The 24,481-nt window shown below is 46.3% G+C and overlaps 3 protein-coding genes and 1 pseudogene across 3 annotated transcripts in view; 2 read left to right on the top strand and 2 right to left on the bottom strand.

Annotated features, from left to right (window-relative positions):
• The window catches only part of LOC147822621 (uncharacterized), a 26,123-nt gene extending 9,039 nt beyond the window's left edge, over positions 1-17,084 (top strand). The window contains exons 2-7 of the mRNA XM_087196181.1: positions 2,282-2,365; positions 2,465-2,526; positions 2,887-2,971; positions 9,700-9,811; positions 9,922-10,023; positions 16,916-17,084. Of these exons, the coding sequence (XP_087052307.1) occupies positions 2,282-2,365; positions 2,465-2,526; positions 2,887-2,971; positions 9,700-9,754 (286 nt within the window). The 3' untranslated portion in view covers positions 9,755-9,811; positions 9,922-10,023; positions 16,916-17,084. The remainder of the gene's footprint in view (positions 1-2,281; positions 2,366-2,464; positions 2,527-2,886; positions 2,972-9,699; positions 9,812-9,921; positions 10,024-16,915) is intronic.
• Positions 6,269-9,552, bottom strand: LOC147822622 (sex comb on midleg-like protein 1; annotated as a pseudogene).
• The window catches only part of Nipsnap2 (nipsnap homolog 2), a 42,486-nt gene continuing 33,797 nt past the window's right edge, over positions 15,793-24,481 (bottom strand). Inside the window, exon 10 of the mRNA XM_087196179.1 lies at positions 15,793-24,481. Coding sequence (XP_087052305.1) covers positions 24,429-24,481 — 53 coding nt within the window. The 3' untranslated portion in view covers positions 15,793-24,428.
• On the top strand, positions 16,922-22,598 carry Psph (phosphoserine phosphatase). The gene is made up of 6 exons (XM_021254312.2): positions 16,922-17,074; positions 17,760-17,894; positions 18,394-18,539; positions 19,197-19,345; positions 21,999-22,107; positions 22,269-22,598. The coding sequence occupies exons 1-5, from the start codon at positions 16,935-16,937 to the stop codon at positions 22,104-22,106; spliced, it is 678 nt and encodes a 225-aa protein (XP_021109971.1). The 5' UTR covers positions 16,922-16,934; the 3' UTR covers position 22,107; positions 22,269-22,598.

The following is a 24,481-nucleotide window of genomic DNA, read 5'->3' as shown; positions in this document are numbered from 1 at the left end:
GAAGCAAGCACGAGCGACTATGAATGTTCACAGTGTTGCTGAGGATGTTCTTACCTGTCTCCTGACCTTGTAGAGAAGTTTTTCCCAAATGCATTCCTTAGGTGGAACTGGTGGATCACAGAAAATATCCATCTGCGTGTTATAAGTATTATATACCTGCCATCTTTTTTTTCAGTACCAAGGCTCAAACTCAGGACTTTGTACTTGCCAGACAGGCTCGGCGCCACTGAGCCAAATCCCCAGCCTGTAAATAGTATATACTTGAGTGATTGTTCCAATTCATGATATTTTAGAGGACTTACTAGGACTGAATGAATTTTCCTTTTTTGAGACAGGGTCTCTCTATGTAGTGCAGGCTGGCCTTGAACCCACTATGTACCCCAAACTGGCCTCCAATTCATGGTGATCCTCCTGCCTCAGCCTCCCCAGTGCTGGGATCACAGGCATGCGGCATCACACCCAGCTGAATGACTTTTTTTTAAAGTACAGATTCTAACGTAATTAATTATCAGAAAATTCGTTAGCTTGTAAAAATATATAGAAAACCTTTGAGGAGTTGGATCTGGTGGTGCATGCCTGTAATCCCAGCCCTTTGAGAGATCAAGGGAGGAGGACCCTAAGTTTGAGTCTTTTATTTTTTTCAGGAAAGTAGTAATAACTGTAGTATACCCGTGGTATTTTTATTAACCAGTTATGACTAAAACTTTGCAAAAGAAAATGCTTATATTTTTGACCCCAGTGTGATGGCACATGTCTGTAATCCCAGTACTTGGGAGGCTGAGGCAGGAGGATCATCTTGAGTTTGAGGCCAACCTTGGCTACATAGTGAGTTCAAGGCCAGCCTGAACTACATAGAGAGACCCTATCTCAAAAAATAAAGAGGGCTGGGGGGATTGGCTCAATGCTTCCACCACCTGCCTTGCAAGTGCAGGGTCCTGAGTTTGATCCCTGGTACCAAACAACAACAACAACAAACAAAAAGCTAATATTTTTATTATGATTTCATTATTCTGCTTGTATTTGGTTCATGTGCCCTATTTAACATTCCGTTTAGAACAACAATGAAGTATATTTTAATCTGTTTACTCAGTTATGCCTGGTTAGCAAGATCACTCCCTGATTGTTACATGATGTATGGCCCCTCACTAGTGTCTTCTGGCCAATTTAAAAAAAAACAACTGTTATAAACAGTGTCTTCAACACTGCCATCTCCTGTCCAAAAGTAGTACAGGTGGGACAGTGCAGTGCCTATGAGGGGCCTGGGGAGCTGATAGATTTTGTTCAAGGTTTTGTCTGAATTCTGTTTAGGAATGAAACCTATGAAATATGAAAAATAAAAAATGAAATATTAATACTAGCATACATTAACTTCATTTCACCTTTTTTTTTAAGCAATTGCCTGAGAGCCTGTTTTGTTTTGTTTTTGGTACCGGGGATCAAACTTGGATCCTTGTAGCATACATTAACTTGTAGTCATATTTATTATATACTTGAGTTTCTTTTCCACTTGAAATAAATTATCAGTTACCATTTAGATAGGAATATTCGGTGTTTAACAAAAATTTTATATCCTTTACTCATTTCAAAATTACCATACAATATATGCAGGCTCTTAAGAGGCTTATTTTCGACCCCCCCCCCCATTAACTGAATAATATTTTTACCTCCTTTGTAAACCCCAGGCTGGTGCCCTGGCTTGTTGGTAGAGCACCTGCCCAGCATGCCCGAGGCCCTAGGTTCACTCCCGGCACCAAAACCAAACCAAAGCAAAAACATAAAAAGTCTTCCTCTCCATCTTTCCTCAGAACCATCTCCTCTAGATCGCGAAGAAATTAAACTGGGTGTGGGCCAGATCTGCCCCCATTTTTTCAGTAGTGAATCCTGGTTATATAGAACTTCGAAGGTACATTCGGTCAAAGGGCACCGGGACTCTGGCAATGGACAAGCAAAGATTAAGGACGGGCGCGGTAATCCAGTGGCCGGCCCCAGACCTTGCATCCTCTCGATCGGGGTCACCAGTTTGCACAGAGCCTGGGGCCCAGCTTGTCAGCATCTGGGCTTTCAGGCTGTGTTTTAGGGGGCGGGGAAGGAACCACATTGTTTAGCTACAGCCAGCGGAACTCAAAGACAAATGTTTGGGGCAACAGTCAATATTCCTTGTAATCAACATAAAAGTAGCTGGGCAAATGACACCTAGAAGAGAGGAGAGATACAGAGATAGATGAGAAGGGGGAGAGGGAGGAAAAAAGAAAGGTGCAAACTCATTTTGTCATTTGTGCAGTTTTGCCAAGTATCCCCATAAAGCAGTCATGGTGGTGCATGCCTGTAATCTCAGCACTCGGGAGGCTGAGGCAGGAGGATCACGGTGAGTTCAAGGCCAGCGTGAACTACATAGCGAGACCCTGTATCAATAAGAAAAGAGAAAAGAAAAAAGTGTCTCCAGTCTCCCCCACTCCCCCTGCAGATTGAACCCAGAGTCTCAGCACGACACCAAACCCTCTACCGCGGAGGCACGTGCCCAGCCCTGTGAGTAGGTTTTGAAATTCTCCTGGGACCTGCTTCTTACAAGAGCAAGACGCCAAAGGAAGATTTCAGAAAAGGACCCCAAGGGCCTTGCTTGATTTCGAAATCAAGGAGCAGAGGTCCCGGGCTCCTCCCACCCTGGCCCCTGGGGGTGCGGCAGTGGGCATGGCTTCTGGGTGGGCGCTGCCCCGCCCCCTCTGCCGGGAGGAGGTGCCCCCTGCGGTGGGGGGGGGCGAGGAGGGCGGGGCCGGCGGGGGCGGGGCCAGTCCGTCCTCCCGGCCGGCGTTGCCGAGCTTCGGCTGCTGTCTCCGGCGTCTCAAAGCACATGCAGGACTTCTCTGAAAGCGCCCCACGTCTCAGCAGATCTCACCCGAGCGCCGGCCCAGTCGCTGCTCCAGCTCCGAGCCGCCGCGGCCCGTGCAGCCGGGAAGTCGCAGCCGCGCCCACGGTAAGTCACAAGTCACGGCCACTCGCGACCGACCAACCAACCGAGCACGGTCCGCCCTGCCAGCCTCCGCCCGGACCTCTCGGGTGCAACGTCTGTGCCTCTGGCCTGGGGCTGGTAAATCTCTCCCTGGGATTTCAAGGCTTTCTTCTCCTTAGCTTAGTTTTAGAGCGCTTCGCTGGCTTTGTGTGTCCGGCAGGTTGGAAAACAGCGTGAATGAATGATGCAATAACGCGAGGGGCAACATCAGGAGCTGAGTGTCTCACTTTGTCGTCTCTCCCAATAGAAGTAAAATTTTGAACAAACACCTGATACGCTGTTATGAAGACAGCTTCCATCGGGAACTAAATCTTTCCTTCATTAATTTTTGTACTATATTTTCTTTGTATGTGATTTGCATAGTATAGTTACACTCTGAATATTTGGCGACTAGAATTGGTATGAGGATCAGAGAAGAAAATAAATTACATGACTGCTTTGTTTTGTTACAGTTGTTGCGTGGGTTTTTGATATGATGATGAGCCTGTCACTTTCATAAAAATGAAATAAACTAGTTAGAACTTGAGCATTTTTCAAATAATTTGACACATGACTAATTGCTTTTTTTTTCTGTCTGGTACTGAGGATTGAACCCAAGGCCTTTAAACTGAGCTACGTTCTCAGCCCTTTTTGCATTTTTGATTTGGAGCCCGGTCTTACTAAATTACTACATTGCTAAGGGTGGGCTCGAACTCGTGATCCTCACTGCTTTTGTCTGGCAACATAGCAACTTAGTGAGACCCTGTCTCAAAATAAGAAATAAAAAGAGGGCTGGGGACATATCTTGGTGCAAAAGCCCTGGGTTCAATCCCCAGTATTGAAAAAAATGTTTTAAACCAGTGTATTTTGTTTTTTGGTTTTTTTGAGACAGGGTCTCACTGTGTAGTGCAGGGCGACCTTGAACTCACTATGGCCCATGCTGGCCTTGAACTTGCAGCCATGCTCCTGCCTTCTGAGCTAATGTGGTATAATGTATAATTTAATGCACCTAGGTATTTTTTTTGTTTTTTGTTTTTTGTTTTTTGTACTGGGGATTGAACTCGGGACCTTGTGTTTGCAAGGCAGGCGCCAGAACCACTGAGCTAAACTCCCAGCCCCAATGCACCTAGTTTTTGATTTTGGAGCCCAATCTGTCTGTTTTTTTTCTTCTCTGCCTGTTGTTTCATTTCAGACATTTTTTGCCTACCTGAAGGTTGTTGTGTTCACTATGTGTTGCTCTATAACAAATTATCCTCAGATTTAGCAGCTGAGAAAAAAATAACACTTATTTCCCTGCAGTTTCTGTGCATCAGAAGTCTGGAGTCGTGGGGCTAGGTGGTATCTGGAGGGGTTGTTGTTGGTGGAGGGCTGACTCACCTCAGTGCTTGTTGGGCAGATGGCTTCCGGGCCCACTTCTGTGGTTGTTGGCCCAGTCAGCTCCCAGAGGGCTGTAGGACTCAGGACCCCAGTTCCTCACTGACTTTGGCTGAGAGCCTCTTAGTTTTTGGTAGTTTTGATAGGTAGTCCTTTCCATAGGATGCCTCACACCATGGCAGTTGCTGTCTCTCAGAGAAGAGGCCCTAAACTGACTGTAGTCCAGGCTGCCTTGGGAGTTGTAGCAATCCTCCTGCCTCAGCCTCCCAAGTGCTGGGATTACTGACCTTTTTTTTTTAACAGAACTGGGAATTGAATCCAGGCTCTCATGCATGCTATCCAGGTGCCCTGCCACAGAACCACATCCTCAGTCGTTTTAAAAATTTGTTTTTCTTTTGAAACAGGGTCTTGGTAAAGTGTCCAAGCTAGTCTTAAAGTTGGGATCCTCCTGCTTCAGCCTCCCTAAGTATCTGAGATTACAGTCATATGCCACCATACCTAACTTTTTTTTTAAAAAAGTGAAATAATTATAGATTCAAAGAAGGTTACAAAGAAATACACAGGGAGATCCAGGTCTTCTTCCTCTCCCCATGCTCCTTGCTCTGATGGCAACGCACCAGGGAATTCATGATGCACAGCCCACCAGGTGACGTCTCAGTGACCCATGCACTCGCAGTTTAATCTCACAACGGACAGCCTACAGCAGGAGTCACTGCTGCACCCCACAGTGAAGAGGCTCATAAAGGGTCAGTGGGAGCCTTTTTAGAAGTTGCCAGAAAAAAAAAAGAGGGCTGGGGATTTAGCTCAGTGGTTCCAGCGCCTGCCTCGAAAGGGGAAGGACCCGAGTTCAATCCCTGGTACCAAACAAAACAAAAACAAAGACTTCTTACATTTTCACATAACTTAATATATGGCCAATTAAAAAAAAAAGTCAAATACCAATCAGCTGAGTATTCCATACTAGAAGAGAAACAGGGTAGGTCTTTATGACTATATAGTTCTTTTGGATGTAAACAGTATCAAAGGAGAAAATAAACTATATTAAAGATGTACAGTAAATTAGCTGGTTGTGGTGCTGCACAGCTATAATCCCAGGACTCCAGGAGGCTGAGGCAGGAGGGTCCCAAATTCCAGCCCACCCTGGGCAACTTAGGGAGACCCTCTCAAAATAAAAATTTTAAAAGAGCTGGCATGTAGCTCAGTGCAAAGGCCCTGGGCTCAATTCCAGTACCAAAAAGGAGGTTGGGGGGTTAAATTGAAAATAACTTGTTTTGTTGCCTCGCTGTTTCGAGCAGTGGTCTCTGAGGATGGTAACTTCTGGGGAGGCCAAAGCTGCACCTCGTGCTCCCTGAAGGGATTGGGACCCAGGCAGAGGCCGGCCATGCTCAGTGGGTTAGGGAGAAAAGCGCCTGACTTGCACCCTGGGTCCGGGCTTCTTGTGGACCTGGTAGTCACTCACATGTGCAAGGTGTCAGTTCAGCCCTGTGCTCTGAGTTCATGCCCCTGTGCTGCTGTAAGCACCGTTCTGGACCTTGTGAGTTATTCTCATTACTGTGAGGAGCCATTCTGGCTCTCTTCTCTTTGGATCTCTACTTGCTTTTTTCTGGCCTCCTGTTCTTAACCATTTAAAAATTTTTTCCCTCTTTCTGAGATTTGGCATCTTTACCCACTTAACCAACATTTGCAGTTTTTAATTTTTTGTTTTGTTTTGTTTTGTTACTGGGGATCAAACTCAGGACCTTGCACTTGAGAGGCAGGTGCAGTGCCACTGAGCTAAATCCCCGTCCCCTGCAGTTTTTTTTTTTGTTTTTTTTTGGCATTAATTATTGAATTTATCTAATTTTATTGTATTTTAAAAATTGGAAAGAGTGAAACAGTATTTCCAAACACCTGAGAAATAGTACAGCATCTTCACATAAACAATTTGAAAGAAGACCAAGTTTAAGTTAGAATCTCATTTTATATAATGGATAACATAAATTAAGTCATCCTTTAAACCACACGTATCCAGTAAATAGTTGCACTTGTATATAAAGAACATTTGGTTTTCTTGCACTTGGTGAACATTTTATTGTTATTTATAACAAACGGCTGATACTATTAGCAACAGTTTTCATAGCTTCCATTGTTTCAAAAGTTAAACAATGTAATAAATAATAACAAAATAATATATTTCTTTTAAATTTTTTAAATTATGAAATATAGCTCAAAACAATAAGTTGGAACTAATGTATCTTCCAAAGTTTAAAAGGATAAATGGCTCAGAACTAGGCAAGTTAGGAACACTATAGGACAGAGAGCTTCCTTATAAGGAAATCAATCTAGAGATTGTTTCTCATTCCCTGAAGAGTTAAGTTGAAAGGTACCAGGGGTGGCAAATGATGCATATATATTTTTTAAAGTATAAAAACATCTCAGTAAGAAAAAGTTCCTCATTACCTGTTAACAGTGCAAAGTGCCATTTTAAATTCAAAAAGTAAAGATTTACTTGCATGTATACTTGTTTTAGAATAAAATATAAATATGAAACAGTACCCATATGAGGAATAAACATACAATAAAAACATATCTTTTAAAAACTGGGATATAAGAAAAAAACACAAAAAAACCCCTGGGATATACATATCCTAATAGAACGATGTGAACAATGAGTTCTTATTTGAATGTCCAATTAAAATAGGAAACTTTAAAATAATAGGTATTTCTCTGAACAAATTATAATAAGACTCCATCCAGACTACTCTTCCAGTATATTTCTTGCATAAAATGGTCATTCCATATATCCTACAATTTATCTGAAAACTGGTAAGAACATTTGATGAAGCTTTAAAAATGGTTTTCTCTACTAAATTTGAACAAATAAAACTATACAAAGAAGTAATAAAGAGGCAAATAATTTACATGGCTATTGCTTTTGTGGGAATTGGTAGAACATGAACAGTACACTACAGTATCAGAATATTTGAGAAAGATATGATAGCCACAGATTTAACTTTAAATTCTCTTCTGAGGTAAAATTCTCTTGGATTTAATTATAGAAGTTTTCAATCCCTGGTATTTCCTCTCCCAAATCAAAAATTTTTGGTTTGGTTTTGTTTTTCGTTTGTTTTGCTGCTTGAAATATATATTTTTTGCATGAAATATATTTGTAAACTATACATTAAAAATAAAAATACAGAAGGAATGAACTTCCAGTTTGAATAAGTTAATGCTAACATGTTAAATGGCTTTTCAAGAAGTAGACTTAACTATAACATAGTTTTGCAATTCTGGATATAACATTTTTAGAGGAACTGTCAGCAAAACAAAAACTAAGGACAAGAAAATGAATTGGTAAGCTCAATCTACATTTCCGAAAACACCTTGTTTTTCTTTAAGCTTTTCAATGTAGTGGCATAGCTTCAGGGATGGCCCCAGCTTCAAACCCATATACTTAATGATTATGTCATTATTGAGCAGCAGCAGGGCTTTCCCATCAATTTCCTCAGGAGCCAGGTGAGGGGGCCTGATATCTGAGGATCTGTATGGTTCAGAAACTGGATCACATCTTCCACAGACCAGTTTAAAGGGTTTTCAGGGAAGGTTTGTTTCACAGTATCAGTTTTAGATTCAATTGGAGAACTTGTAGCAAAATCAGCTGAGTATTGGAAAGATGTTCTAGGATGCTCACTCTCCGGGCACCTGGAACAGCTGCTCATGTCCAAGTTACATTTCAGGCCAGAATATCTCTGGGTCAGAGTTGCTGAATGTGATATTGTGGAAATTTCTGCAGGTGACATGTTGTTGCTGCCAGGATACCTGGGGCCGGCAGGCATATCAGAATATCTCACACATGTACAGTGAGTACGGCCACAGCACTGGTTAGGAACTGGTGAACCACCATAGAATGGCTCCTCCTGCAGGGGTTCCTGCTTGATTTCCTGTGATTCTTCATAATCCCAAAATGCCGTGTTTTCCTCATAATTATCTTCTGGTCTGCGAACTGGTGAAGTTGGGCTATAACTTTTAGAGTGAGAAAATGAAGTGAGACACTCTATTCTCTCCATTTCCTCGGCTTCAGCTCTTTCCAAATCTGAGAAACTCTGTCTTGGGAGTTGCTTAGGAGAGTCCCAATCGTGTTTCGCTTGTGAACACTGAATTTCTGACACCTTTCTATCAATAGCATCACACTTCTTATCTAGCAGTTGAACGGCATCATATATGACCTGACATTGGCCAATGACGACCTAAAGTTGTCTTAGTTCTTCTTTGTGGGGTATGTTCAGTTGAAATTGTTCCTGGTTATTGGAGGTGTTACACATTGTGCACCAAGAGAAATTCCACTTCCTCTGAGTTGAGCCTAATGATCTGTAAAGTTGCTGGTTATTTGTGAAACTGCTTGGTCACCTAAGAGTGACAAACCTTCTACTCCTCTGGGCAGAAATTCTTTAAATGCTGAGAACTTGATTAGCTCCAGTACAGTGGTCTGGTGGTCAGGTGTCCTCTGCGTCTTTGTAGTGTGGAACCAGGTGGCTGTAACAGAGAAGAGGCCAAAGGAGCGCGGGGCTGGGGTCCAGTGGATTGCTGCCGGGATGCGGGCTGATTCGGTGTATTCAGCGTAACTGGCGACCTCAGGACCGCATCTGCAGACCTGCCTGTCTGCAGCGGGCTGATTCGCTGTTTTCAGCGCGAATGGCGACCTCGGGACCGTGTCCGCAGACCTGCCTGTCTGCAACAGGCTGATTCGGTGTTTTCAGCGCGACTAAGAAAAAGAAAAGCCCAGGTCCTGATGGCTTTACTGCTGAACCTCGTGCAGCTCCTCGGAGGCCCTGGCGGCGGCGGGCGCGGCGGGGCCGCAACTCGGTTTCAGTTGGTCCTGCGTGGCTTGCGCTTCCTGCTCGGGCCGGGCGCGGTGCACCCAGGCGCCTCTCACGCTCCGCGGCGACTCGCGCGGCGGGGTTGTGCGCAGGAGCAGCTGCGCCACACGCGCTCCGGGCGCCCACGTTCACTGCCCGGCGGGCTGAAGGCCCCTGCAGTTTTTAATTTTTTGTTTGAGCTTCTTTCTGTACTGGAGATCAAACCCAGGGGTTCTCTACCACCGAGCTACATTCCCACACCTTTTTATTTTTTGAGACAAGACCTAAGTTGCTCAGGCTAGCCTCCAACTTTCAACCTTCCTGCTCAGCTTCTCAAGTAGCTGGGATTACAGGCATGTGTCATCACACTTTACTTTGTTATTTGCAATTTTATTGAAGATTATAATTCAAAGTTGTCGGCTTTGTTCCTTTCTTGCTGGGGCGCAGAATTCTTTTCTGACTCTTCCTCGAACACTCTTAACTTTGTCTCAATTTATTTTTCAGTGCTGAGGACCAAACCCGGGGCCTCATTCCTGCTAGGCAAGTGCTTCACTACTGAGCTTCACCCCAGCCCTTCCTTCTCCTTTTGAAAACAGCAGGGACTGGAGTCTGCGAGGTACGTGGGGCTGCATCTTTGTGTATCTGCATCTTATTTTCCCAGCGGGCCCTCTTGTCCTTTCCTAATCAGGTGGAGGTGAGTTCCTGTTGGGTCTGACGCTTCCGCAGGATCGAGGTCACAGGAAAGAATCAAAGTCAGAGCAGTGTTTCCTCAGCAAAGGAACAAGAAGATCAGAGCCTCGTCTCCTAGGGATCCAGCACTGGAGAGACGTGAGTCCTTGATGTTTTCTGAGTGTGGTTGTCTATCAGTTAGCAGTTTGCTCTTCACCTGAATTAAAAACTGTAAGCTGCTATGCACATGTACAACCTCAGGTTGCCTGAAGAGTGGTTTCTTTAATCAGAAAACACAGCACAAGTGCACTGCGAGCCCAACCTTGGGCACCGGAGGCTCTGGCTCCAACTCCAAAGCTTCTCAGGGTGTACTGTGCACGTTGGGGCCAGGCATGGCTAGAGCCCTCCCAGCAGAGCAGGTGAGCTTTGTTCGCTCATCAGGTTTAAGCCCTGAAACCGCGCCACCTGTCATCTGTTCTTGTGCAGGCGGAGGTAAGAGGTCAGTCTTAGCCAAAGGTAAAGGAATTAATGTGATCTGGGCGGCTCTTGTAAGATACTAGATAGGAAATGTGGGAGAATTTTTGTATGGGCAATGAGATTTTTCCTCTTATCCAAAATCAGACCTCCTATTGCTTCTCGCCCTATTTGGCTGTGATCAAGTGCAAAATCAGACTTCTGTGGCTGGCTAGGAAGGAAAACCTGTTTTTGTACTTTGGAGCTATGGATAAGAAATGCTTGTCAGCATGGTTTCTTTTCCTTCTTCTCCTCCTCCTCTTCAATCTGTTAATCCCTTAATCTGTTGGATCAGCTGGGAGTCTTGCTCCCAGCCCTGGGGTGGAGGCTGGGCCTGGGCCTGTGTCTGAGTCTGACCCTCTGCCAGCGTTTTCCCACCCCCAGTCCTGTTGTTTCCTCCCCCTAAGCGGGAAGGATCCAGAGTCCATTCCAGCAATGGTTCTTCTTTGTGTGACATTCTAATGTACACAGTTGATTTTGAGCAACTGCGCCTACGTGGCAGATTCCCCTCCTATAGCTGTGAGCATTTCGAATAGGCAGATTGTGAGTCAAAGCTGCTGAAGACAGAACAGAGGGAACCAGAAGTGAGCAAGGAGACAGGATTTTCAAGAGCATTACATGGTCACAGCATTCTGCTTGGGCTCCTGGAGGGACTTCCTGAAATTCAGCGTAAGCTTTGTCCCAAACAGCCCACTTTTCTCCCTCTTCAGGACCACACTGCAACCCAGGAGGTGGGGCCCACCATCCAAACCCTAAGCCAGGCCTCATGTGAGCTGGGGGCATGGATGTCCTTACCTTATTTGAGGAAATGTACATTTTTTGTCATATTCAAGGTTGCGGTGTTCTAGTTGAAGCTATTGCTGCTGTCAGTGGTGGGAAAGAAGCTCAATTACTTGGGTTTTCAAACATGAGCAATAATTACTGTTTTAATTGTTCTTTCTTAATGGTACTGGGGATTGAACCAGGGTCTTTGCACTGAGCTATGTTCCCAGTTTGTTTGTTTGTTTTTTGTATACAGGGTTTCCCTAAATCATTAAGTTCCCCAGGCTGGGCTCAAACTTTTAATCCTCCTGCCTCACCCTCCCAGAGTGCTGGGATTACTGGTGTGTGCTGCCATGCACCCAGCTACCCTGCCTGATTGCCTTAATAGGCCTGGTGCCTCTTGAAGACCCTGCCCCATTCATCCTCTCTCAGGACTTGGCCAGGCTGTGGGGCCCAAGTTGTCATCTTCCTAGTGCAGAGACTCTGGGTGCTTGCCTATCCCTCGAAGACTGCCATCCTTTCTTAGTTCTACTGCGTTGCCTCCTGCACACTCCCAGAATGCTCCTCGGCCTTCCCTGCATCTCCCTCAGCTTCTCCCGAACTGTAGGTGTGTTCCAAGCCTCCTCTGCGCTCACCTTCGGCTCACTGTCCATGCCTGGTGGATCCACTGCTTCTGCTGATGGTCTGGCTGCCTTCCTGGCCTTTGAAACGAGCCTGCAGGCCTGTGTCCTGAAGTTGGCGGATCGGCTGGACCAGAGTCACATGACTGCTGGCTATGCAGCTCCCTGGGTCCCGGGTCTGTGGGAACTGAGGTTTATGAAACCGCTTTCCCTCTCCTGGCCTCCCAAACACTGCAGACTTGGTGAATCCCACTGGTGTGGACCAACTGTTTGTGCAGCTGGCAGGATTTCCATCTGAACTCCTGATAGAACTCTGACATCTCCTGGGCCTTTCTATATTATCTCTGAGCTTTGGAAGCCCATATTCCAGCTCATTAACCATTTCGTAGGTAGCTTGTGACCCTAGGGAAAGGCACTAGAAGTCTAAGGAAGTTATAGCTTACATCATGGGCCAGTTAACATCATGCCCGAAGACAGGCATTCGGTCAGGCCGAGGAGAGCTCTGTGGTTTCGTCCAGTTCCAGAGTACAGATGCGGATCCTGTCTCTGGGTACGGTCCTCATTGCTGGTCAGAGAGTTTAATTGTAGGCTAATGGCACACTACGTTGGGACTGTTTTATTGAGAACAATAATCTATTCAATTTGGGTGGGGAAGGGAGAAAACTGTAGGATAAGGGAGGTCATTAGATTTGCACCTTGAAGAAGAAATCGGAATTTCTCCATGACATGGGGGAGGCAGACGCACTTCAGGAACAAGTCCTTTCCATCTCTTGAGCATGGGCTGTCTTTGTATTTTGTTGGGGGGGCGGCGGGAGGTGGGAAATGAGGTTGGTAAAATAGATTGGATCCCACTCGTGAATATATTGAGTAACAAATTATGTTAATATATATATGGTAACACCGGTCATGGTGGATCATGCATATAATCCCAGCACTTGGGAAGCTGAGGCAGGAGGATCTCCACAAGTTTGAGGCCAGCCTGGGCTACATATTAAGACCCTGTCTCAAAAAACAAAACAAGGGCCAGGGATTTAGCTCAGTGGTTCCGGTGCCTGCCACACAAGCACAAGGTCCCAAATTCCATCCCTGGTACCAAAACAAAAAACAACCCCCCCCCCAAAAAAATATGTATGCTAACAATGGGGAGTGCATTAGTAGAGTATTATCACAAGGTCTGATGTGATTCTTAACCTGATTTGATTCTAGAATAGTCTACAATTACTTAGTAGTCAAACCTGATTGCAGGCAGGTATAGTAGTTAGAATTGACATGCAAATAGCCATATTAAAAAAAAAGAGTTTTGATAACCAGACACATTTCCTTAAACTATAGTCTCTAGTGGGAGATTTGTGAAAAGTTAACATATCTTGATCTCTTCAGATTTACATTAATATAACAATTACATATACACAATTTTCATTGCACTCATTTCCACATTATGGCTTCAAATTTTAAAACTTTGGGTTTCCATTTATATGCAAAATTTAACAACACTTAAAAACAGTCTTAGGTACATCAACATATCAGTACATTAAAATCATAATAGGACAGCGCTATTAAAATCACAATCCTTGCTTCCCATTAACTTTGACAACAGGTGCAGCAACACTAAAAGCTGTCCCAAGGGATCTCCTGGATTCCAGACACACTCTTCCCTTCAGCTAAAAGGTCTCAGGTCACTTCTCCACTGTCCTCTTCCTTCCCAACCACCATATTCTCCTGTTTCATCCTTGTAGTCCACAGCTCTGCTGGAGCCTCTCTGGCCAGACTTCAAATCACCCTGCTGCTTCTCCGCTCTTAATTTCTGAACAGATCCAGCCAAAAGCCCTCAACAGTAACCGTGGTACCTCCCAACAATATACTGCAATGTCTCCAAACAAGCAAAACGCAGACCAGCTTCTTGCCGAAGCTTGGCGTACACTGCCTGGCATCCAGCAGCCAGGGTGGTCCTCAGCAGAGGTTCCCAAACCTCATGCCATCTGGCCACATTTCCACAGTACTCTGGCCAGAGTCTGCCATATAGTTTAGAGGGTACCAGGGCTGCCTCTTTGGTCGGTCTCTCAAAACCTTTCCAAACTGATTCCCAAAGCTTTTAAGCTTAAGCCACATGGCCAGGCAACATCACAGCAATGTGGGTTTGAATCCCATCCTCATCACCAATTTTGTTATAGTCAGGGTTTTGGCAAGGGAATACATTTAATACAGGACGCATAATTTATGGGATTATTTTCTGATATTTACCCAAAAAGTCAGATACAGAGGAATGCAAGAGATTAGCCACACACTAGAAGCCTGAAGAATCCAGCTGAGGAGTTTCTCATACATGTCCAGCTGAAGGCTTAGAGTCTGAGGCAGTGTCCTCCATGAGTCCAGCCAGTGGCCTAGAGCCCACGGCAGTGCCTCATGCTTGTCCATACTGATGATCTGCACCAGGAAGGCCCAAAGGCCAGTGGTGGAAGCCAGAAAACCTGCACCGGTGGGGTGAAGCATTTGTGCCACCAGACTGAGGGATCCACACTGGAGCCAGGAAGTGAGGCTCACGGTGAAGATCAGAGCTCCCCTGACAAGAACAGCAGCCCTTCCCAGTGATAGTGAGGCCTGAGCTCCTCCAAGAACAGCCAAGTTCGCATCAGGAAAACCAACCACAGCAGGCTTCTCCTAGAAAATCAACAAGCCACAATCTTCTCCTCCAGTTCTCTTTTTATGCCCTTGGCAACAGTCATCAGGTGGGTCTTCCACGGCCAGAACCACGCTCAGTTCAGCTGGGTGATCCAAGCTGACCATTAGTTAATCCACCACAGTGGGCAAATGATCCAGATAGACTCTCAAAAGCAGAAACACAGGGCCGGGGATTTAGCTCAGTGGTGCCTGCGCCTGCCTCACAAGCGCAAGGTCCCAAGTTAGATCCCTGGTACAAAAAAAAGCAGAAACACAAATGATGACAAATCTATGAAAAAATGCTCGATATCATTAGCCACCAGGGAAGTGCACATCAAAGCTACAATGAGAGCCCAGCTTTGCCTAGTTAGAATGGCTATTCTAAAGAAAACTTGAAAAAATAAGAAATGCTGGCAAGGATAGGAAGAAAAAGGAACTCTTCCGCACTGTTGGTGAGAATGCAAATTAGCACAGCCATTATGGAAAACAGTATGGAGGTCCACAAAAACAGACTAGGCCTAATCTGTGAGCTGGAGCCTACTTCCGGGCATATAGAGCCCAGTGGATTAAGTCAGCGCAGCGAAGAGGTGCCATGTTTCTTGCAGCACTATTCCCAATACCCACGGTACAGATTCAGCCTAGGTACCATTCAATCCACGGGGAGATAAAGGAAATGCGGCCTAGACACCCCAGGGGATATTAGGCAGAAAGAAGGAGGAGGTCCTGCCACCTGAACAAAATGAGTGGTGCTGGAGGATGTTATGCAGAGGAAATAACCCAGGCTTAGGAGCACAAGTGCCGCATATTCTCTCACACGTGAAAGCTGAAAAATCTGAGCTAAATCTAGAATAGCAATTACTAGGGGATGGGAAAAGTGCTGGGGACGTGGTGGATAAAAGCAGATTGGAGTTGATCAGCGGATGCCATACGCATATATGGAAATAGCACACTCAACCATGTATGTTTAATATGTGCTGATCAAAAATAAAGGATAAAAAAGTGTTTCACCTTTTAGAAATATTTTCTGCAATATTTTTGGAGGAAATGATTTGCTTTGAGATAATAAGGGGGAGTGGAATGGAAGCAGGAATAGTACTGATCCTGGGTGTGGTGGTGCACATCTGTGATCCCAGCGCCCCAGGAGGCCGAGGCAGGAGGATTGCTGTGAGTTTGAGGCCAGCCTCAGCTACATAGTGAGTTCGAGGTCAACCTGGACTAATATCGAGACCCTGTATCAGAAACAGAAAAAGAAAAAACGGACTAGCTGGGGGGAGCCTGCATAGAGGGTCTTGTGTTCATCCTCTCTCGTTCTATATGTATTTGAAGTTTTCCACAGTAAACATTAAAAAATGGTCATTGTGGTTATGTAACTGTGCTAGTCACAATTATTTCACCTTTTTTATTCACTCAACCCTTAGAACTTAATTGAACAGAGTTGCTAAATTGCCTGCTGTAGGCTAGAAGTTGTGATCCTCCTGTCTCAGCCCCCTAGAGTGCTGGGATTACAGGCATGCCCCACTGTGCCCATCTTATTTCAGGCCTTCTGGGCCACATGGTCTCAGCTGTTGGAATGTGAAAGCAGCTATAGACACATACATGAACATGGTTGTGTTCCAGTACAGGTTTATTTATGGATAGTGAAATTTGAATTCTGTGGATTTTTTTTTTTCTGGTCCAGAGAATTGAACTCAGGACCTTACGCTTGCCAGGAAGGCACAGCACCACTGAGCTATATCCCCAGCCCCTGAATTCTATGAATTTTAAAAAACTGTTTAAAATAAAAATCCATCCAGGCATGGTGGCGCATGCTTATAATCCCAGCACTCTGGGAGGGTGAGCCAGGAGGATTGCAAGTTTGAATCCCGCCTGGGCAAATTAGCAAGGCCCTGTCTCAAAATAAAAAATAAACAAGAGCTTGCAGGGCATATAAAGATAAGCGGCTGGTGTGTGTTGGGGGGGGTCGTGGTGGCATTGACCTACAGGCTGTAGCTTGTTGGCCTTTGCCTTAAAAGATTGTGTTCTGTTCAGGTCAACACTGAAGTCTCAGACCATTCTGCCAAATGCCCGGGTTACATGGAAATCAGCCATGGCATAGGTTGACTGGCTTAAGTGTTTTTAGCCACAGTCTATTCTAAATCTGGGTTTTTCCATCAGCTGGGTGGCCTTACACGTGACCTGTTGGTGTCTCCGGTGAGCCGCTGGTTTAGGCAACTTTAGGATCCCTCTCATCCCAAAAATCCAACCCAAATTCTTTTTGCAGCCCTCTCCTCCTGATTTTGTAGTGGCGCGGCTCCCAGAGTTGCTTCCTGTGACCTCCCCTTTCTGTTCTTTTTTAATTTTTGGTTTTCGGAGTCAGGGTCTCCTATGTAGCTTGGGCTGTCCTGGAACTCGAGGCGACCCTCATGTCTCAGCCTCCCCAGTGCTGGGATTACAGGTGAGCGCCACCACCCCGGCCTATGGTTTGTATCTGTGAAGACATTGCTCATTTCCTCCTGTAGGGGTAAGATTCTTCCAAGCATGGTTTCCCACTCGGAGCTGAGGACGCTGTTCTGCGCGGCGGACGCCGTGTGCTTCGATGTGGACAGCACGGTGATCCGGGAGGAGGGCATCGACGAACTGGCCAAGTTCTGCGGTGTGGAGGAGGCGGTGTCGGAGATGTAGGGGCGCCCGGGTCCCGCACGGCCGTGTGGGAGGAGCCCCTGCAGGCAGAGGAGAAGCGTGTAGCTTGGGCAGGACAGGGAAGGCAGCCGGGGCCTCTAGGCCTACGGGTTTTGCATCACGGTTGTGTGGCCTCAGCAGGTCCCTGGGACAAGCTTGGGTCCATAGTCTCTTGGGAGGATCCTGGGTCAGAGTCCCTCCCTCCTTTTTTTGGAGGCAGTTTTGCTATGTCATCCGGGCTGGCCTTGAAGTCACTGTGTAGCCCACACTGGCCTTGAACTCTTGGCATCCTCCTGCCTCAGTTTCCTGAGTGCTGGGATCACAGGCGTGTGCCATGACGCCCAGCGAGTTTCCTCCTTTCTGCTGTACTCTGCAGCAGCAGGGCCTCCCTGTGCTGCCCCCTGTCGCCAGGTTCCAGACTGTTGTGTGCTGAGGCGCTCGTGCCAGAGCGGCCAGCCTTTGGGTTCCTCCTTGGCCTAGGAGAGCTCCTAGCCCCGGAGGGGGTCCCCGTGGCGGATGTGTGGCTTCCTGGTTACTGGAGAGGTTGGATTTGTGGGTGCAGAGTACACAACTCACCTGGACCGCGCTCCCAGGGCCGCACGGCAGCCTGCGTGCGTGTGTCCACACCTTGAAGGGCCCGGGCCCCTGCAGGGCTGCCCAGCTGACTCGGCTCTGGTCTCCTAGGACGCGGCGCGCCATGGGCGGGGCGGTGCCCTTCCGAGCTGCGCTGGCCGAGCGCCTGGCCCTGATCCGGCCGTCCAGGGAGCAGGTGCAGAGACTGCTGGCCGAGCACCCGCCGCACCTGACCCCCGGTGTGAGGTAAGGCGGCCCGGCTGGGCTCCCCGTCCTGGTGTCTGCTGCTCCTGGCCTCGGCCCGCCTTTCTGTGCCGGGGATTGAACTCGGGACCTTGTGCTTGTGAGACAGGCGGCGGCACCACTGAGCTAAATCCCCGGGCCTTGAATTTAATTTTGAAACAGGGTTTCACTAAGTTGCCCAGCCTGATCTCAAACTTGTGACCCTACTGCCTCAGCCTCCCAGAGTACTGGGATGACAGGCACGGACCACCATGCCCTCCTGTTTCTTCATCTCGTGTTTTCTGGGTTCGTGAGGGTCTTAGAAGACAGCTGTGTGATAAGTGGAAAGGCATCAGCCATTCATTTTTCAGCGCATTCAGAAAAACAGAAACGTGAATCAGCCCTGTTAGCATCTTGTCCGATGCTCCTCGGAGGAATGCGCTCAGGAGAGAAAATATATTTTAATTCTTCCATTTTTTTTTTGTATTAATCACAGTTTGGTGTTTCGCATTTCTTGTTGCAGGGAGCTGGTAAGTCGCCTGAAGGAGCGTGGAGTTCAGGTTTTCCTAATCTCTGGTGGCTTTAGGAGTATTGTAGAGCATGTTGCCTCCAAGCTCAATATCCCAGCAGCCAATGTGTTTGCCAATAGGCTGAAATTCTACTTTAACGGTAAGACTGCGTCCCTCTCCTGTCAGACCTGTCCTCGGGGTCCCGGGCGGTGTCCACTGAGGTCCATATTAGAAGCTCTCTGGACACAGGCTTCTGTTGTTTGGAAAATGGTGCTCTGCAACAGACTTAGCTCAGCACCTGTCCTAGCTTTAGTGTCCACATCAGCACCTGTCTGTATATAAATGACCGCATGGAAGCCGAGCACGGTGGTGCACACCTGTCTTCCTAGCACCCGGGAGGCTGAGGTAGGAGGATCACCTTGAGTTCTAAGCCAGCCTGGGCTGCATAGCCAGACCCTGTGTCAGAGAAACAAAAAATCGAAAATAAGTTGAAATCTCCTCTTACGTGAAATGACATCTTAATATAGTAAATGTAGTATATTTTACTATTTTCGGGTGTTCGCCACCTCCACAAGTTTAGAATCACTACACAGCAGCTTGAAGGGAACAGCTAATTCACTCTGAGGTGCTCACGACCCCGTAGAGCCTCCCTTCTGAGAGGGGTTTGTAGAAAGCAAAGCTTACTCTGAGGAGCAGGGTGGGAGCCCCCGAGAGGAGACCCCCTCTCTGAGGACCATTTGTAGCCTACTTGGTGACATTTCAGTGTGTATGTCATTTATGCGCCCAGCATTAACACTGTTCTAACTGCTCTTTCAAGGTGAATATGCGGGTTTTGATGAGACACAGCCAACGGCCGAATCTGGTGGGAAAGGAAAAGTAATCAAATTTTTAAAGGAAAAATTTCATTTTAAGAACATAGTCATGATCGGAGATGGTGCCACAGACATGGAAGCCTGCCCGCCCGCTGTATGTACCGGGGGATTCTTCTCTTTGGTGTAGCCTTGTTCTAGGCAGCTGGTTTAGAACTATGCAGGGTTTACAGCAGGAGTTAAACAAAAATAGCCGAGATCATTATAAAACAAAGTGAAAACACAAAACACCCAAAAGCATCTCGTGATGTCAACTGACTTTTTTGCAAACCCAAGAAAATGTATGGATGAGGAGCTACTACTTTTTCTGGTTTTTTTTTTTGGTACCGGGGATCAAACTCAGGACCTTGCACTTCCAAGGCAGGCACCGGAACCACTGAGCTAAATCCCTGGCCCAGGAGCTACTACTTTTAAGACTTTTATTGCCGGGTGTGGCGGTACACTCTTATAATCCCAGCACTCAGGAGGCTGAGGCAGGAGGATCACTGGGAGTGCAAGGCCACCTGAACTAGTACCGAGATCTTGTCTCAAAAAACAAATAGAAACTTTCATTGACTCCATGTACCTGTGGTCTGGGCACTCAACTTAGCTCAGATGTGTGCTCAGTAAAGTTCTTTATTTTTCCACATAATCCAATCAACAAGTCTTACAGTTATAACCGAGATTTTTTATTTTTTATTTTTGGAGACAAGGTCTTTGCATGTAGTTTAGGCTGGCCTCAAACTTGTGGGGATCTTCCTGCCTCAGCCTCCCAAGTGCTGGGATTACAGGTGTGTGCCACCATGCCAGGCAATAACCAAGATTTTAATGTCATTTGTACAGAGTGCTTCCTCACATATTATCTCATTTAATTCTCATCTTTTTTGCTGATGGGAAAACTGAGACTGGGGGAAGGAGATGAGATGATTTGCCTGAATCAAAGCATTTTATTTTTCTGAAGAAATGTTTTCTGATACTAGCAGAAATTTCTAAGAATTTTAAAACTAATACAGGAAGCAAATGTAAATAGCCAATGGCTGTCAAGTGTGTCCATTTCACATAAGTTTTGTCCCTATTGTGTTGTACTAATTTAGAAAAAACTGACCCAAAGCCAGGCGTGGGGGCACATTGTAATCCCAGCACTTGGGAGGCTGAGGCAGGAGGATTGAAAGTTGAGTCCTGCTTGGGCAACTTAATGTGACCTTGACTCAAAAATCAAAAGGGCTAGGAATGTGTAGGGCCCTGAGTTCAACCCCCAGTACCACCAAAGAAACAAAAAGGATTTTCTCTTCTTCTGCCACAATACAGACACAGCATTCTCTTGCTTGTCTCTTTGTTTGCACATCGTATGAGGGAAAAAAGACAACACTGGAATCTGCCCTGGATTTAGTCCTAAGCGATCTCTGCCTCCCCAGCAGCACCAAAGCGGTCTCCTGCAGCTCGATCCGCTTCTGTGTGTGGACTCGGGGTCACCTCCTGGGACCGCGTCTCCCTCAGCAGCCTTCCTGTGGGTCACAGACCCCTCTGGCAGTGACACACCTGTGTGCACACCGTTTTCTCCCCTCTCCTCACACTCACCACTGAGTGGTAGACAGGGTCATCTGGGATTTATCATTTTGTCTCTCTTTTTTTTTCCATTTGAACCCAGGGACCTTTGCACTGAGCTACTTCCCAGCCCTTTTTTTTTTTAAATTTTGAGACAGGGCCTCACTAAGTTGCCTGGGGTGGGCTCAGAGTTACAGTCCTCCTGCCTCAGCCTCCCCAAGTGCTGGGATGACAGATGTGGTGCAATGATGCCCAACAAGAAACCACCATTTAAAAAAAAGATTATTTTCCAAGCAGGGTGGCACATGCCTGTCATCCCAGCACTTGGGAGGCTGAGGCAGGAGGATCACTGTGAGTTGGAGGCTGGCCTGGACTACATGGCAAGACCCTGTCTAAAAAAAAAAAAAAAAAAAGGATCATTGACTAAAAGAAGGTATCATTTAGTAGACCGAAATGATGGTGTAATGTAGAAATTTTAACCATGAAAGTAGAGACACTAGGGTTGTCCTCTCCTTCCTGCCCTGAACAGCCCAGCCCACCATCCCCAGGCAAGGACCTGCTGGTCACTGAGGTCACTGCCTGCATGGGTGGGTCAGGAGGTGCCGGGTATGGCCCTGACTCTGGGTCCAGCAGGGCTGCTCCTGCCCTGCAGGGTTCTTTGAGGTTAACCTGGCATGGATGTGTTTGCTGCCCAGTTTAGAACAGTCTTTTATCTCGGGACCTCATTTGATCTTTGAAAGCACCCTGGAGATTTTTTGTTTTTCAGATTTTATTTGGTACCGGGGATTGAACTTTGGGGATTGAACTCGGGTCCTTGTGCTTGCGAAGCAGATGGCAAAGCCACTGAGCTAAATCCCCAGCCCTTCCCTGGAGGTTTTGAGAGGGCCGAGCACACGGTCCTTTTCCCAGAGCCTCCGAATCATCAGATGGGGAGACTCAGCTTCTTACCACTCAGGGGAGGACAGGCTGACCTTTTTTTGTATGAAGTTCATTCTTTCAAACAAAAATATTGCCCTCACACCAGGTGTGGTGGCAAACACCTGGCATCCAGCACTCAGGAGGCTGAGGCAAGAGGATTGTGCGAGGTGGAGGCCATCCAGGGCTACATAGTGAGTTCAGGGCCAGCCTCCTTATTGAGGCCCTGTCTCAAACAAAAACAAACAAAATTTGCTCTGACCTGCTGCATTACGTACTAAACAAAATTTACCCACTTTTTTCCTTTTTAGGATGTTTTCATTGGATTTGGAGGAAATGTGATCAGGCAACCAGTAAAGGACAATGCCAAGTGGTACATCACTGATTTTGTGGAGCTTCTGGGAGCACTGGAAGAATAATGTAAGTTTTTATGCACCCTGCAACAAAACTTTCGGTTAACTTTTTTTTTTGCGGTACTGGGGATTGAAATCAGGACCTTGCATTTGTGAGGAAGGCACTGTGCCACTGAGCTACATCCCCGGCCCCAAAACTTGCAATTAACTTTTTTTTTTTTGTACCAGGGATTGAACTCGGGACCTTGTGCTTTCGAGGCAGGCGGTGGAACCACTGAGCTAAATCCCTGGCCCTCAACTTTTAAAAGTTATGCAGAGCATACTGGTAGCTTGCAGTTGCCAAGGACAACATGATACATAAAGTTGGTGCTGATTCTGTGTACACTCACATAAACTATGGTTAGGACTCCTTGATGGTGGGGTTTTAAAACATAGTATTTTATCATGACTATTAATTACCTGGAGAGTTTTATCATCTGAATTCTTATGTGTAACCCTAGCTGTATTTTACCTGAAGCCTTTTAAAGGCATATAATAAACTAAACACTTTGATTCAGACATTTGGGTTCTGCATCCTTAATGCACACTGGTTATCCCTTGGTATAGAAATAAGTTTGTCTATCAGGTTTGTGAGGTTTGAGTCCAGTTAAGCGCCCAGTGTTTCGGGTGAGGGAGCTGAGCTTTCTCTGTGTCTCTGTCCCATTGGCCACCTCGGAAGAACTGTCCACTGTCCCTGAGGTCCCCAGCGCTCTGCTTCCCAGGGACACGGGAGGCTGGGGACAAGGAGATGGCTCTGTTGGAAGGAGACAAGGGGCCTCTGCTCGCCCCGGAGCCCCGTCTGACCTGGTGCAGGTGCGAGAGGCTTGGCGGTGAGGAGCTGGAGAGGCGAATGGAGAGAGTGGCGGGTGGCGGCCTCTCACGGTTCCAGCTAGCACCTGCAACTCTGTCCACTCAGGAGCCAGGACTCCAGGCCTGCGCCACCATGCCTGGCTGGTCAGTTTCATTGTTTATGAGCGCATGTTTGCAGTACCTGAGGGTTACGTTCCCGTGGGGACTGAGCCAAGCACCTAAAGCATCTTAACGCCTTCCTCATTCCCTTCCCTTCCCCTCCCCTCCTCTCCCTTCCCTCCATCTCTGATTCCCCTATTTGAGAAAGTTCAATTTTTAAAAATCTATTTTATTCTTTTTTTTATGGTTTAAACATACTTTCTTTGTATATATAAAATGCTCTGTGTAGTTAACCTCAACATTGTTCACACTGACTTCAAGAGTTCTGTTTTTGCTTCCTTTCAGCCGGAACCGCCATCTTCCAGTAATTTGCCAAAATGACGAACACAAAGGGAAAGAGGAGGGGAACCCGGTATATGTTTTCTAGGCCTTTTAGAAAACATGGGGTTGTTCCTTTGGCCACATACATGGGAATCTACAAAAAGGGTGATATTGTAGACATCAAGGGAATGGGTACTGTTCAAAAAGGAATGCCACCCAAATGTTACCATGGCAAAACTAGAAGAGTCTACAATGTTACCCAGCATGCTGTTGGCATTGTTGTAAACAAGCAGGTTAAGGGCAAGATACTTGCCAAGAGGATTAATGTGCATAATGAGCATATTAAACACTCAAAGAGTCGAGATAGCTTCCTGAAATGGGTCAAGGAAAATGATCAGAAAAAGAAGGAAGCCAAAGAGAAAGGCGCCCAGGTTCAACTGAGCGCCAGCCTGCCCCACCCAGAGAAGCACACTTTGTGAGAACCAATGGGAAGGGAGCCTGAGTTGTTGGAACCCATTCCCTGTGAATTCATGGCAGAAGCTGGGGATGTACCTCTGCCACGCAGCACCTAATTAGGGGCTGAGTGCCCTAAGCACTACTTCAAAATAAAAAAATCATCGTGTGTTGTAAGGATGGTTTTCTTAATTGAACAGGTGTGTGGCGCCTTTACCTCAAAGAAACAAATATTTGGAGCAGATTCTCATTATACCCAGTTAATTGTGTCAGGTCTTTACTCTTCAGTGTTTTTCCTGCTGAAAGATGTGAGGTATTGTGCAGATGCCTACTCAAATGGCCAAATATTTATGAAACATTTATATTGGCTTAAAGATCCTCTAAATCACCTTGGGGACAAGATGTATCAAAATAAATGGAAGTCAGTATATGGCATTTCAGTTCAATAAATTGTTTAAAGCACACTTAAAAAAAGAGAGAGAGTTCTGTTTTTGGGCCAGGGATTTAGCTCAGTGGTTCCGCCACCTGCCCCGTAAGCTCAGGGACCGAGTTTGATTCCTGGTACCGAAAAAAGGGAAGAGTTCCGTTTTCCACGTTCAAGTTCCTTGGTTGCTGCTGTTGGTTTTCTTTCAGGATCAAGGTGGGTACTTTCATATAAAATCTTATTTATTCCTTCTCTGGCGATTCTTTGCTGGATTCTTTCCTTTGCATAATTATAC

This window comes from Heterocephalus glaber, unplaced genomic scaffold, assembly GCF_053883595.1.
Source record: "Heterocephalus glaber isolate CG9 unplaced genomic scaffold, H.glaber_assembly_v1.0 deba00001610, whole genome shotgun sequence".
In the NCBI taxonomy this organism is placed as follows: domain Eukaryota; kingdom Metazoa; phylum Chordata; class Mammalia; order Rodentia; family Bathyergidae; genus Heterocephalus; species Heterocephalus glaber.
Note: the sequence above shows the minus strand (reverse complement) of the source record. Positions and strands in the feature narration are given on the sequence as shown.

What these genes read in the sequence shown, in the direction of transcription:
- Psph (XM_021254312.2), top strand. Translation starts at nt 16,935, where the DNA reads ATGGTTTCCCACTCGGAGCTGAGGACGCTGTTCTGCGCGGCGGACGCC. An exon ending in CACCTGACCCCCGGTGTGAG is followed by an intron (nt 17,895 to 18,393) that starts GTAAGGCGGCCC and finishes TTCTTGTTGCAG; the next exon opens with GGAGCTGGTAAGTCGCCTGA. An exon ending in TGGAAGCCTGCCCGCCCGCT is followed by an intron (nt 19,346 to 21,998) that starts GTATGTACCGGG and finishes TTTCCTTTTTAG; the next exon opens with GATGTTTTCATTGGATTTGG.